The sequence below is a fragment of the Bombyx mandarina genome, chromosome 03 (genome assembly GCF_030267445.1).
Source record: "Bombyx mandarina strain Sakado chromosome 03, ASM3026744v2".
Lineage (NCBI taxonomy): Eukaryota > Metazoa > Arthropoda > Insecta > Lepidoptera > Bombycidae > Bombyx > Bombyx mandarina.
This window is the reverse complement of record NC_143210.1, coordinates 7669557-7683434: the sequence shown is the minus strand read 5'-3', so window position 1 is coordinate 7683434 and position 13878 is coordinate 7669557. Positions and strand designations below refer to the sequence as shown.

General features: G+C 33.7%; 2 protein-coding genes across 2 annotated transcripts; both read left to right on the top strand.

Moving 5' to 3' along the window:
* Positions 1-4250: 4250 nt before the first annotated feature.
* On the top strand, positions 4251-5910 carry LOC114251847 (uncharacterized). Its single transcript, XM_028186243.2, has 2 exons — positions 4251-5448; positions 5563-5910. Exons 1-2 carry the CDS (start codon positions 4467-4469, stop codon positions 5754-5756), a joined length of 1176 nt encoding a protein of 391 aa, XP_028042044.2. The 5' UTR covers positions 4251-4466; the 3' UTR covers positions 5757-5910.
* A 952-nt stretch (positions 5911-6862) lies between these two features.
* Positions 6863-8160, top strand: LOC149503280 (uncharacterized). The gene is made up of 3 exons (XM_089738357.1): positions 6863-7425; positions 7508-7573; positions 7770-8160. Exons 1-3 carry the CDS (start codon positions 7141-7143, stop codon positions 7923-7925), a joined length of 507 nt encoding a protein of 168 aa, XP_089594483.1. The 5' UTR covers positions 6863-7140; the 3' UTR covers positions 7926-8160.
* The last annotated feature ends 5718 nt before the right edge of the window (positions 8161-13878 follow it).

Here is a 13878-nt window from a genome sequence, read left to right as displayed (position 1 = left end):
CTTTTAACAATACAGTATCATTATTTCCCCAGAATTTTATGTATTATCAGAAAAAATCCCACTCTATTTTATGTCAAGTAATAAAATCGCTTCATTATTTTTACATTTACGTTATAAGATACCATTAAAATGATTCCATACCGTCATTCGGGGACTCTGTTAAAATGAGATCTTAAAATGTAATTTGAGGGCGGAATAATTCGAAGTTGTAAATTTTTTATGGCCTATAACTCTATGTGTATGGCGCTTGTCCGGAAAAGATACCCATTGAAATGAGACTAATTGAGTGTCGCTTTTCAGTACAAGTAATACTTTGGATAAATGATAATATTTTGTTTCAATAAGACTACAAATTTATTGATTTTATGAAATTCTAGCTCGGATAAGCAGTTACGAAGACTGCATATTTTTGCCGCGAAGCCGTTAATGCCTGATGTATGAGATCTAAGCGGCCTCTAAAGTGGTTTCCTAAATCTTATTAAGCTATTGCATAGGTATTAACGCGGGCTTTGAACGCGGCGACGGAATCAATAAATTCCGTAACGAAAATAAAACCTAACACCCCCCACTCCGCTTACCATGTAACTCGCGTTCAACACATTCTCACGTTGTGCTTGTGTAGTGTTTGTGAATAAGCGCGTGGCGTGACGACGCACTGCATGCGCATCATAAAAAGTCTACCCATCTTCCTCTCGCGCGGTCTTGCTTATGAGTGTGAAGGGGACAGTTAATGTTTTGCTTTTGTTAATGTTTACAAATATAGCGTGGTCTTATTTTATTATTGTTTTAATATTACATTGTTATTGTCTAATTATAATTGCATAAGTTGCGTTAATGCGTACACAAAATTTTCAATTCGTCGTGGCCTGCAGGATATGACGCCCGGTATATTTGAATTAAGTGATGCAACTGTGTGGTGTTCGCATTTTTCTAAGGAATAAAGACCAATTTTTCTAATGAAAAACGTACTTAACAAATGTGCACGAATGACTTCCATGATGAAGGAATAATATCCTGTAATAAAAATCAAACCCGCAAAAATTTTAATTTGCCTAATTACTGATAGTAGGACACCCGTACGGGTAAGTACCACCGCTCTGCAGATTTCTGCCGTGAAGCAGTAATGTGTTTCGGTTTCAAAAGTTGGAGTAGCCGTAAAAAAAACTTAGTAATCATGTCTCGAGGGGGGTGGTTACTAAAATTACACTAAAATTGTTATTGTTATTGATTAAATCATAAAATTAAGTAAGACTTTTTTTAAGGAAACAGTATGAATCTAGTATGATTCATCATCATCATCATCATCATCATCAACAGCCCACAGTCGTCCACTGCTGGACATAGGTTTCTCCCAATCCACACCACTGAGCCCGGTTTGCGGCTCTCCTCATCCACTTCTTGCCGGCCACCGTGCGGAGGTCATCACACCACCTAGCCAGGGGGCGTCCCACGTTACGTCTTTCGCTGCGCGGTCTCCACTCGAGAACCCGTCTGCTCCAGCGATCGTCAGTCCTACGGCATAATAATATATGGCCAGCCCACTGCCACTTCAGCTTGCTAACTCTTTGAGCTATGTAGATGACTTTAGTTCTCGAGTATGATTAAAACATTTAAATTAAATTATTTAAGTTAAATTAATCATAGCATCTCTCTCGTCGTCTCCGCATAATTCCCTATAATTTCTCAATGACAGTTCATTTTCATTCATTCGGCAATTCGTAATTAAATTTATTTGACTTTCTCGCTTTTTGTTTGGTTGAATAAAATTAGATTTTTATGGCTTTAATCATTTTTTAAGTGTGATTATTATTAATTTATTTCATACACACATTTGGAAGTTCCCTCTTGGAAGATATATCGTTTCGTTTTCAATTTTCTTATCTCCAGAACTGTCTACTATTTCTTAATCAGTTCATTTTACTTAGAATACACTCTTATGTTCTTCATTTTTGTTTTTCTTGCGTATCGCCTTAAGATTAAATCGGGTAATTTAAAAAAAAAAGGATTATTTTAAATATCATAAAATAACTTTAAACAGGTAACTATTATTTGAAAACACAGTCACGAAAATCGGTTTGATAGTTGGCCTAATTATATATACTAGAGGTCCCGCAGTAGTCGAAATTCGACTATAATTAATTGAAATTGTAAGTTTGTACACTATTATGATTGTATTTTATACTTCTATAATCACAAATTTCGCCAAGACTACACTATAAAAAATATTAACAAAGACAAACAATATTTAATCTATTCTCAATTTGACAACAGGCGTCAAGAACAAAAGTTTGACAATAAATAGTATGCATGCTAATCTATGATGCATGCGTGTGTGCGTCAAATACATGGTATGTAGTGTGTGTAACGTTTTCTTTATTGATTTAATGTATCTTTTATGCATTATTTAAAAAAAATATTAATATTGTGCACTTCTTCTCTATATTCTCTATAAGTGTAGAAAATTTCATACTCCTCCGTCCACGCAATTTTCGTAAAAAGGGATACAAAGTTTTTGCTTCACGTATTAATATATAGATTATCCACCAGTATATATACCGTACTTATTTTATTTACTATATCACTTAATTATTTTCGATTTTTGTGTGTTTGTCTATTAAATAAATAATTAAATGGCACTTAATAATACATTTCATTATTTATTTAATAGTAGTAGTAACAAGATATGTACTCAAACCATCCGTATATTTCTGGGTCCATAGATCCGTATTGTCAGCACCTGTTCGTATAATACGTAAAGGATCTATTTACCGACCCTTATTAATTCCAACGTACAAAACTTCTCTCAGATATACGACCGGGATTTGTGGTTTATTGTCTATTAAAGATTAATCTAGAGAACGCAGTATTATATTTAGGTAGTGTCATATCAATGTGAATATGTAATATGTAAATTATTACCTATGAGGTTGCCGTTTTACAATACAAAACATACGAACGAACGCAAGACTCGCTATTGTTTTGAACGGAAATGAATTTCCGACATGGAAATCTTGACCTAAAAAATGAACCCCGTGGTCGCCCTAAATCTATACTCAACAACGACGAATTAAAGGCGATAGTGGAAGTTGACGATACTCAATCTACTACTGAAATAGCAGCAGCTTTCAACGTTAGCATCAAAATAATATTGATCAATTTACGTGAAATTGGCAAGGTAAAAAAACTTGATAAATGGGTAACAAAGTGAACAATCGCCAGCGCGACGAACACTTTCGACGTGCAACTAACCTAAGCATCATCCAGCTGAGTTTCTCGCCGGATCTTCTTAGCGAGTTGCAATTCCGATCCAGTAGTAGATTCATTCGCAAAGCAGCTACTCTTGAGTTGTTAGGTCTCCTTTCGAGGCGCTCGGGTGGCTGTTACCAAATCCCACCCCTCCTGGCTGAGCCCTTGCTCGCCCATCTGTATTGGTGAAACTGGAAAGGCCTCCAGGCCACCATTAATCACTCAATTATTAAAAAAATATTAAAAGAGCAGCACCAGAATTACCACGGATGTGGTAAAGACACCACCACAATGTTAAAGAAGCTCGCGAATCTCGGGCCTGTCTAAGTTAGTCGCTGCTCCTATACGACAACGCTCGACATCATACGTCATAACATACGCTCTCTAAGCTACCAGAAATGGAGTAGAAAGTTTTACATAATCCACCTTACAGTCATCAGACCTTGCACCGAGAGATTTCTACTTTTTCCAGAATTTAGAAAACTTCTTGGTAGGGAAAGTTCGATACCCGAGACAGTACAAAATGCCTTTGAAGAGTTAGCTTCCGTACAGTTAACTTCTTCAAGAAAGCATGGAATATTTACCAATGCGCTGCCAAAGATGCAATGATACCTTGAGTACATATTATGGTTGATAGTAATAAAAAAAATTTTATGAAAAAATTACATTAGCTTTCTGGATAGTTAAAGGCGACGACTACATAGGTCAATATCTAATATATACATATATATATATTTTTTTTTTTTTTAGTAATATATAGTAATAGTAATATTAGTAATATATAGTTAAATTTATAATTAAACATTATAAATTATTACATGCAAGTTCCCTATTCGTAATCGCAATACAATAATGTTCGTAAGATATTTGCAAGATGCGTGGAACAATGAAAGCCATTTTTCCGGAACATCCATTGTTTGCACAAAATACCTTTCCATTGAACGCAAACCTACAATAGATTGATATTGGCTTACAGCTTTTAACAATGCAATACAATACCAGAGCAGAAATCACATTTATTAAATGGTAAAACATTTTTCACTTTACTTTCTGACTCTCGTGTAGAAAGTGTTTTCTGAAAAGATCAACAGCTATGAAGAAAATTTTAAGCCTACTACTTTTTTTATACTCGTTATTTCAATCTGGTGAGGTTATTTTTTTTTCTCAATGTCTGTTAAGTCTTCAGCACTCTTCAATTGTTTTTTTTTTATGCAGGTTCAATGGACGATGGAAGTTATTCGGTTAGAAATCAAGATTTTCAAGCCAATAAATCGTTTTGGCCTTTCCCAATGACCGGTGCTCGTAAGCGATCCAGGCCTTGTCCCAAAAGATTACATTTCGGGGATAATGACAACGAATGGATCCCTTCATTCAGAGCACAGGTCAAGTCCTCGAACAACCATCAAAATACTTTTAACATTTCACCAGCAAACGAATATCAGCAAATCCAACCACAGCCTAGTAAATATTTCGAAGCGCAAACTAATTTACGTGACTCTGCTACAACTGAAAATATATTTTATCAATATTTACAGCAGCAACAAAATAACGAAATCCCTATTACCGACAGAAATATTTCCGCAGCAACCACCAATAATGAGAGTGTTGGTAAAAATCTTCGTGATATTCATTTTGAAAATATAAAAAATGACGAAGTTGAAAATACTAATAACGATATTTCGTATTTATTAAATTCAAATAATCCACAAACAGTAGATGAAATATCAAGCAACGAGAATGTTGAATGTGAACTCACATCTTCAGAGGAAGCAGACAGTAGAAGAACTAAATTAGATAAATCAATGGTTTACTTTACTGTTACCGAAAAGCTTATAAAATGTATACCGATAAAATCGTTCACGGAAACTGAACAATTAAAACATTTGAGCTCAAGCGATGTCAATGTCGTATACAGAAAAAATGCTGATCGTCTCAATCGTAAACAAAATACTGAAACGAAGAAAGTACTTGTAGATGACACGAAAAACGCAAAGCTTGACAAGCAAACCGGAGTATCATTTAAGAATCATGCAATGCCTAGAGCTGGAGATACACAAGTAGCATCACTGCACAACACTAGAATATGCTATGCCTGTAGCTCTGTTAGTGATCCGACTTGCTGGATGCCTGATAAGATGACAACAGTGAAGTACTGCCGGAAAGGGCACAACACATGCATTTCAAAAACCATCAAGAGTAACAGTGGGTTAATTTTGAATTAATAAACAAATTGCTACATCTATTTTCGATACAAATTTAGTGACTTCACTAAATTAACAGATTTAAATTAATAAAATTTTTTTTTTTTTCTTTCAGATGAGCTAATCATGGTTCGTGATTGTGGAGTGTCGTGCGAAGCTAACTCTTTCCCCGATTTGATACCGCGTTACGAATCCTGCTCAGTTTGTCATACCGATTTTTGTAATAGTGCTTCTATTGTCGGCCATAATTTCCTACTTTTATATTTAGTAATTACTGTTTTAAAATATGTACTTGCATACTTTTCTTAAATCACTCTAACAAGTAATCATTGCCAACTGCAACACAACACTGCAATTTCATGAAAACTACTCTTCTAATGTGGGTTGAATAATTTACAAAGGAACATTATGAACAAGAAATAGTTAAAATATTATAAGATATTCACGTTTTAATACTATAAAAAGGATCTCACTGAGTTATGTTTCTTTAAAATAGTTTAAAACAATAAGAAACTAAGAGGAAACTTTGTTCGAATAAACTGTATAAATGTCTGTCTCCACAACGGTATTATCGAAACACTATTGACTATTCAATTTCATAAGGCGCTTACAGAGATTTTAATTTTCTTATCAAAAGTAGGCAAAGGGTTTTACTACGCAAAATGCAAGCGTTACTTTCTTCCTGGTATGAGTAACTGTAACCACTCACTATCATGTCGAAAATTCTACATACGAAGACCGTAAAAAGATTTCGATAACCGGCCATGTAAGCTCAATTCTTATGAGTTAGCCCTAATACGGTAAATAATTATTGATCAATGTTAAAAGCGATAGTCATCAGCCACCATGTAATATTTTTTAATTATGTAGAAAGTATGTATATACATACTAGAATACGACAACTTGGTGTATTCATTCGACACTTAAAAAAGAAAATCCTATTTTTAGTAACATTAAAATTTTAAAAAGAATCAAATGTAACGCAATAAAACATATTAAAATATACAAATAAGTTGTTTTACTTCTTCGATTCTTAATCATTAAAAGTTTCTTCTTCTTTATCATTTCAAATTAAAAAGAATTATTTTTTGTTTGTTTCTAAGATGGGGAATACAACACGACAAACAAGTCCAGTAAGTTTAACCTATTAAATATACTTAAATGTGAATATCGCTAATATGTATAATGAATACTGAAGTCACGAGTTAAAGTTGTGGATTAGTAAGTAGTAGTAATTATTTCTTTTCTTTCCTTGTAATCTGTCCATTCTATCATTATTTTCACACATATCCCTCCTGGCTGCACAATTTCTAACCCTGCATCCATACCATCCATCTAACCATACCATCTAATTTTGACCCAAACGTTTGAAAGGATGTATACCAATTGGATCTTCGATCAATAATACTACTAGATTACCGATTAGCGCTTCAAAAACGGCCCGAAAAATAAGACCACAAATAAATTTGTGGTCTTATTTCAAATTAGTATGGTCCAATCATAGCCAACGTTAAGACGTCAAAATGCCGCAGTGCGCGTTCAAAAACTGTGTAAATAACCACCGTAACACCCAGGTTTTGGAAGGAATATCTTTTTTTCGGTAAGTTTATATCATTAAGTTTTTTCATAAAATATTAAACAGTGTTATATAGTAAATATAATTTAATTAACTGATATTGTAATTGTTTGGCCAATGTTTGCCACAACGCACCAACTATTGTATCAAGCGTCACCTATTCTTGAACAGGGAATTAATGGAGTAGTTTTGTTATTTTATAATGTTATTTTTGTTTGTAGATTTCCTAGTGACCCATTTCGCTGTGTTGAATGGGTGTCTATTGTCGCGAAAGAAAGAGGAGAAGAAATATACAGCCCTTTTAAAAATTCTAGAATATGTTCGATTCATTTTGACAAATTCGACATAACTGGAAATATGCAAAGGCGTAGATTACTAAAAACAGCGGTTCCAAAATTGCAGGTAACTATCATTAAATATTAAAATAGTTGTTGTAAGATAACGTTTTGATAAAATAGTTAGTTGATTATTACTTTTTTTTTAGATTCACGAACTAATAAAAGTACAATCAGCTACAACTTCAGAATTGACGAAAGCTTTATCAAATCAGGTAAGATTTTTTAAATCTAACGGTAAAAGTATTTTTAAATCGGTTCAAGTAGTTTCGGAGCCTATTCAATTCCAACAAACAAACATATAAACAAATATTTTCTCTTTATAATATTAATGTAGATGTAGATAAACTATTTCATTAAATAGATATATTTTTTAAATGTTTTTAACAAGCTGCGTATGTTTCTTTACAGGCCACATCTTCAGCAACTTTAAGTTTTAAAGATACTACGGAAATACGTAACGTGCCTCGGGCTAATGCCGTTGGTTTTAAATCTCCTGATGCATCATTATCTGATTTAATACCTGTTTGTGACACTCCAAGAAAAGGGTACTTAAAAAGAAATTGACAACATCTCGTAGAATTATAGATACTAAATCTAAGAAAATACATAATTTACAAAAAGCAAATAAGCGACTAACTAAGAAAAATTGTTCATTAAAAAACATAATTAATTTTCTTCAAAAGAAACAATCCATTGATGATTCAACATTTTTCGATTTGGCAAAAAATGTTGAAGTTGCAGAATTATTCAATGGAATGTACATTAAAAATAAAAAAAAATCGTACTAGGCCGTTCATAAAATATCCTCCAGGTGCGAGAAAATTTGCTTTAACGCTGCATTTTTACTCGCCATCTGCATAATATGCATAATATGTACGTAAAATGTTTAATACATGTTTACCCCACCCCCGTACATTATATGAATGGTATCGAAGTGTAAATGCGGAACCTGGATTTTGCAACGAAACGTTAAATAGGCTTGAGGAGAAAGTAAAATCAAGTGATAAAACTATTTTATGTGCTTTAGTTGCTGACGAAATGTCTATTAGGAGGCAAAAGATATGGACAGGTAAAATTTACGAAGGCCTAGTGGATATGGGCTTAGGTAGCGACGACAGTAGCCAAATGGCCACCCAAGCTTATGTTTTTATGTTAGTTGCAATCAATGATTCCTGGAAACTACCATTAGCTTATTTTTTCGTTGACAGTATTAAGGCAGATATGAAGGCGAATCTAATAAGGATGACTTTAGAAAAATGCCATAAAACCGGTGTGCAAATTCGTTCTGTGACGTTTGATGGCTGCAAAAGCAATATTGCAACAATGAAAACATTGGGTTGCGTGTTGGATGATTTAAAAAACTTAAAAACTGATTTCAAACACCCTAGTGCTGATTATGATGTTGTTGTATTTTTAGACGCGTGTCATATGTTAAAACTGATGCAAAACACCTTCGAATCTAAAAAAGTAATATATACTGGTGAAAAATCAATTAGATGGCAATATTTATCGGAATTATATAACCTGCAAGAAGAAAACTGCTTACACTTGGCGAATAAACTTTCACATAGACATATCCATTTTAAAAATCAAATAATGAACGTGAAATTAGCAACGCAACTTCTTAGTAGAAGCGTTGCTAAAGCTATAGACTTTTGTAATAAAACCTTAAATATTCCCGCATTTAAAGAATCAGAAAGCACAGTAGAATTTATTAAGATACTAAATGACCTTTTTGATACCCTAAATACTAGAAACCTTAAGGGCTTTGGATACAAACACCCTTTGAAGAAAGGTAATTCACAAAAAATATTGTCATACTTGTCCCAAATTAAAGATTATTTATTACCATTAGCAATTAATGTTACAAATAAAAGAACTGTTAAAGTCGGTACCGATATAAGAACTGTGTTTTCAACTAAAAAAGTGTTCCTTATCAAAACACAGAATAATACTGGGTTATTAGGACTATTAGTGTGCATCAACAGTCTGACTTACTTGTATAAAACTTTAGTTGCAACTGACATTCTTCCTTTTTTGTTAACATATAAACTCAGCCAAGACCATGTCGAGCTATTTTTTGGGAGCATACGAAGTCAAAATGGACATAATAATAATCCCAACACTAGACAATTTAAAACCAGTTTTAAAAAACTGCTGTCTCATTTAGAACTGGGCTCTAAATTTACCGGAAACTGTATACCTATAGAGAATATACCAATTTTATCCGGATCATCATCACTCAACAAAATTAATAGCTTGTCAATAGGTTACCGTTTTGAAGAAGCCGAGGAGAAAAATTTAAGTTCTGCAGAAATTTTAAACAATAGATCCATAAAAGAGAGTTTTTATAAATATCAGACAAATTGCACTCTACTGATTGAAAAACTGGATTATAATCCAACTTCAGATATTGTTCCGCAAATAGTAGGTTACATTTCTGGTTTTGTAGTCAGTAGCCTTGTTAAGAAAATTAATTGTGAGGACTGTAAAATGGTTTTGTGCGCTAAAGAAAAATTATGGTTCCACAAATTAATAGATGTAAGAGATATGGGTGGTTTATGTTATGCTTCAAACGATGTGTTTGATATATGCATAAAAACCGAACGTGTTATACGCAACTGTCTTCGCATGAGTGGTGGCAAATCAATGGAAAAAAAATTTGATAAAAACTTTATATGTGTAAATGTTTTAAATGCATATATTGAAAAGGATTTGTTTTCTGGGGGAAACGAACACAGCCATACAATAAGTCTAATTAAATTGATTGTTGAAAAATTCATTGATGTAAGATTACATTATATTTGTAAAAAAGAAACCGCTCATATAAAAATAAGTTCTAAAAGACAGCTTTATAACAAGCTGAATCTGTTTAAAGGTAATTAATTTAACCTACATTACTATTTTAATTGCTTCTGTATAAAGAATACGCGAAAACATGTTTCTTGATTCCTTTCATATTTTTTTACTTCATTAAATTTTATTTTTTATTACCTATTTGTTGCAATAGCGGCAACCTAAAATACTATCTATGTACTACTTTTTTGAATCGGTCAAAAATATTTGCCACCATACAAAACAAAAATATTCTGAAACTCTACGTCTTTCAATACTTACTGTGTTCTGAGCATTGAAATGTGATACCAAGAACTACATCTAGTTCAACAATACAATAAGCACGAAATCGTAAACAAAATGTTTTTAACCCTATAACTTAGAAGGTAAGTATCATTTTAGAATAACTATTTTTGTACTGATAACCTTTTAATTTCAAACGACATTTTAAATTTATTTCATAATATCCTTTCTCTGACGAAAGGACCTTAATAAATATATTTTGCAATGGTAATGAAACTTTATGTTTCAGCATTAAGGTTTATAATAAACTGAAGTAGTTGACATTATTAAACTTTTTTCTAAGAAATGAAGATGTTCTCGTGCTTGCAAACGTGGCCACTTGAGCGTCTTATTTTTGTTCGTGATCCGTAATCTAGTAGTATTATTGATCGAAGAATTGGATAGTAGATTTTTATCTAATTGTTTTCACTTGACTAGCCCGGTGGCGCAGTAAGTAGCGTCCTTGACTGCTGAGCTGGGAGTCGTAGGTTCGATTCTCACTTCAGGCAAAAATTCGTTTGACTTTTTTTTTAAATCCTGCCTATGCTGATAGCCTTGAGAGGCTATTTCAGCTTCACCCTAACGTGTAGGTAAACTCACGGGGCTCAAACTGGAGTGTTGCTATAGCTGGTCCTAGCAAGAGCAGTGCTTCACAGAATCTACCACCGGATCGGAAACGCGACCCACTGAGAATATCCGGCGAGAAACTCAGCGGGCAACGTTTGACGAAGAGGTTTATTTGTTTCTGGTTGTTCAATATCTACTATATCTTAATCTTTAAACATAATTATGTGTGTATATTCTCAGTCTCTTCAATCTTTAGTTCTCATAATACAAAAAATCCTAAGTTTGAGTCAAATAAATGTACGTGCGTAATATAGAGAAAAAAAAAACCTAACAATAATGTCGCTTATTTTTCGTAAAGCCCATTCGCATGAACGAGATTCCCGACACCGTAAATTACATCGAAATAAATCACCAGAGGTCCACCAGCAGTAAAACGTAAAAATGAGCTCATCAACATGTTAGAGATCAAAGTACAAAAAGTCCATGAATAGATCAAACTTGTGATATGAGAAACATTTCCGCATTTTATGACGAATTCATTAACAAAGCTCTTGGGCAAAAATAAATAAACTTGAGAGCAGCGGCTTGCAGGCAGCGACTTGGCTCTGCCCCTGGCATTGCTGAAGTCCATGGGTGACGGTAACCACTCACCATCAGGTGGGCCGTATGCTCGTCTGCCTACAAGAGCAATAAAAAATAAAAAGTTATAAAATAACTGGACCATTTCTATTTGCTTGCAGAAATGAATTTAAAAAAACTCTAGTTATGCAATGAATACACATAAATTTGTACAATCATATATATGGTAATAATACTCGTAATCCGCTATCAAATGCCCGCTTTAATTGAGAAAGAGCTTAATCACCTGGAAACTTCAAACATGATGTTGAAAAATTTTCAAATTAGCTTTTTTGTTTTTTTTTTCCCTACCTATGCACTTTAGCCTTGAGAGGCTATTTCAGCTTCTCCTTGACGTGTAGGTGAGCTCACGGGGCTCTAACCGAGAGTGTTGCTAACACTGACCCTAGCGAAAGCAGTGCTTCGCAGAATCTACCACTGGTTCGGAAACGCGACCCACTGAAAAGATCCGGCTATAAACTCAACTACGCTTACTGTAAAGGAACCATTCTGTTATTAGACATAATATAAACTTTTATTTATTATTTTGTTGTTAAAACCAGGACTTATTTTTTTCTTTCAATGAAACGACATAGCACCTTTTGGTGGTAATGCAGTTTGCTTGTATAATTCAGGAGGTACAATTGTTTTCTATTCCGGTAACAAAATAACATGGACGAGATAGACGAGATGGATAGGCAGTTCATGGTTATTCATGAGAATGGAAAACATTGCGAAGCACTTCGCCACATTCACAATCGCCAGTACATTGATTAGTCTTGCCAATGCACAAATAGGTATACTTTATACAGAAATCAAATTCATAAAATTATAAAGTTAAAATATATTTTTTTATTTTAAATATCGTAAAATTGTAAACATATTTCGAACTATATTAGAAACATGTACTCGTTATTATGTTTCGTAATCAAATTATTTGATTTGTATGTATTAAGGTTATCTTGGTATCTATTAAGCTTATATAGCTTGAAGGAAAATCGAAGGCAAGGAATATTAGGAATTGCTAGATCTTACTACAAGAAATTATATGAAAACAACATAGAGGAAAAGGAAATAGAGTTGTTGGAAATCTCATCCGTGCCCAGCATCATACAGGATGAAATAGAATTCGCTATAGAAACCCAAAGAGACAATAAAGATCCAGGACCCGACAGAATAAGTAACGAAGTACTAAAACAAGCGAAACAAACAATAACACCTATTCTCAAAGAAATCTTCAACGATATCATCAACACAGAAACGATTCCCCAGCAATGGACTAAATCCAACATAATCCTTCTGTACAAAAAAGGTGATCAGTACGATATTGGAAACTACCGACCCATAAGTTTAATGTCCAACCTGTACAAAATATTTGCAAAGATCTTGCTCAAGCGAATGGAGGGCAAACTCGACGAGCAACAGCCAATAGAACAAGCAGGTTTTAGAAGAAACTACTCAGTACTTGATCATATCCATGCTGTTAGGCAAATCATTGAAAAATATGCAGAATATCAACTCATATACTATCTAGCATTTGTCGATTACACCAAAGTATTTGACTCATTAATACATGCAAGCATCTGGGAGGCGTTAAGAGAACAAGGGATAGAACAAAAATATATAAAATTGATTAGAAATGTTTACAAAAACAGCTCGGCGTGCATTCAGCTAGAAAAGAAAGGAGATTCGTTTAAGATACAAAAAGAAGTAAGACAAGGAGATCCTCTCTCTCCAAAACTTTTCTCCTCTGTTTTGGAAATGATCTTCAGGAGCCTTGATTGGGAGAATCTGGGTTTAAATATAGACGGCCGCACACTAACACACTTAAGATTTGCCAATGACATTGTGTTATTCGCAAAAACACCGGGAGACCTAAATAGAATGTTAAACGAACTAGCCTCGGAGAGTGAAAAAGTAGGACTAAAACTAAATCCCGAAAAAACAAAAGTAATGACCAACGGAACCAAAAGCAGCATAAATGTAGGCAAGTCAGAAATTACCTATGTCGAAGAATATATATACCTCGGACAGCTGATATCACCTAAAGATAATATAAACAAAGAGATCGAAAGACGAATTGCAAACAGTTGGAAGAGGTATTGGGGTCTAAGAGAAATAATGAAAGATAAAAATCTTCATATAGGAACAAAAGGCAAACTACTCAATGTTTGCATTCTACCAATTTTAATGTATGGAAGTCAAACATGGGCCT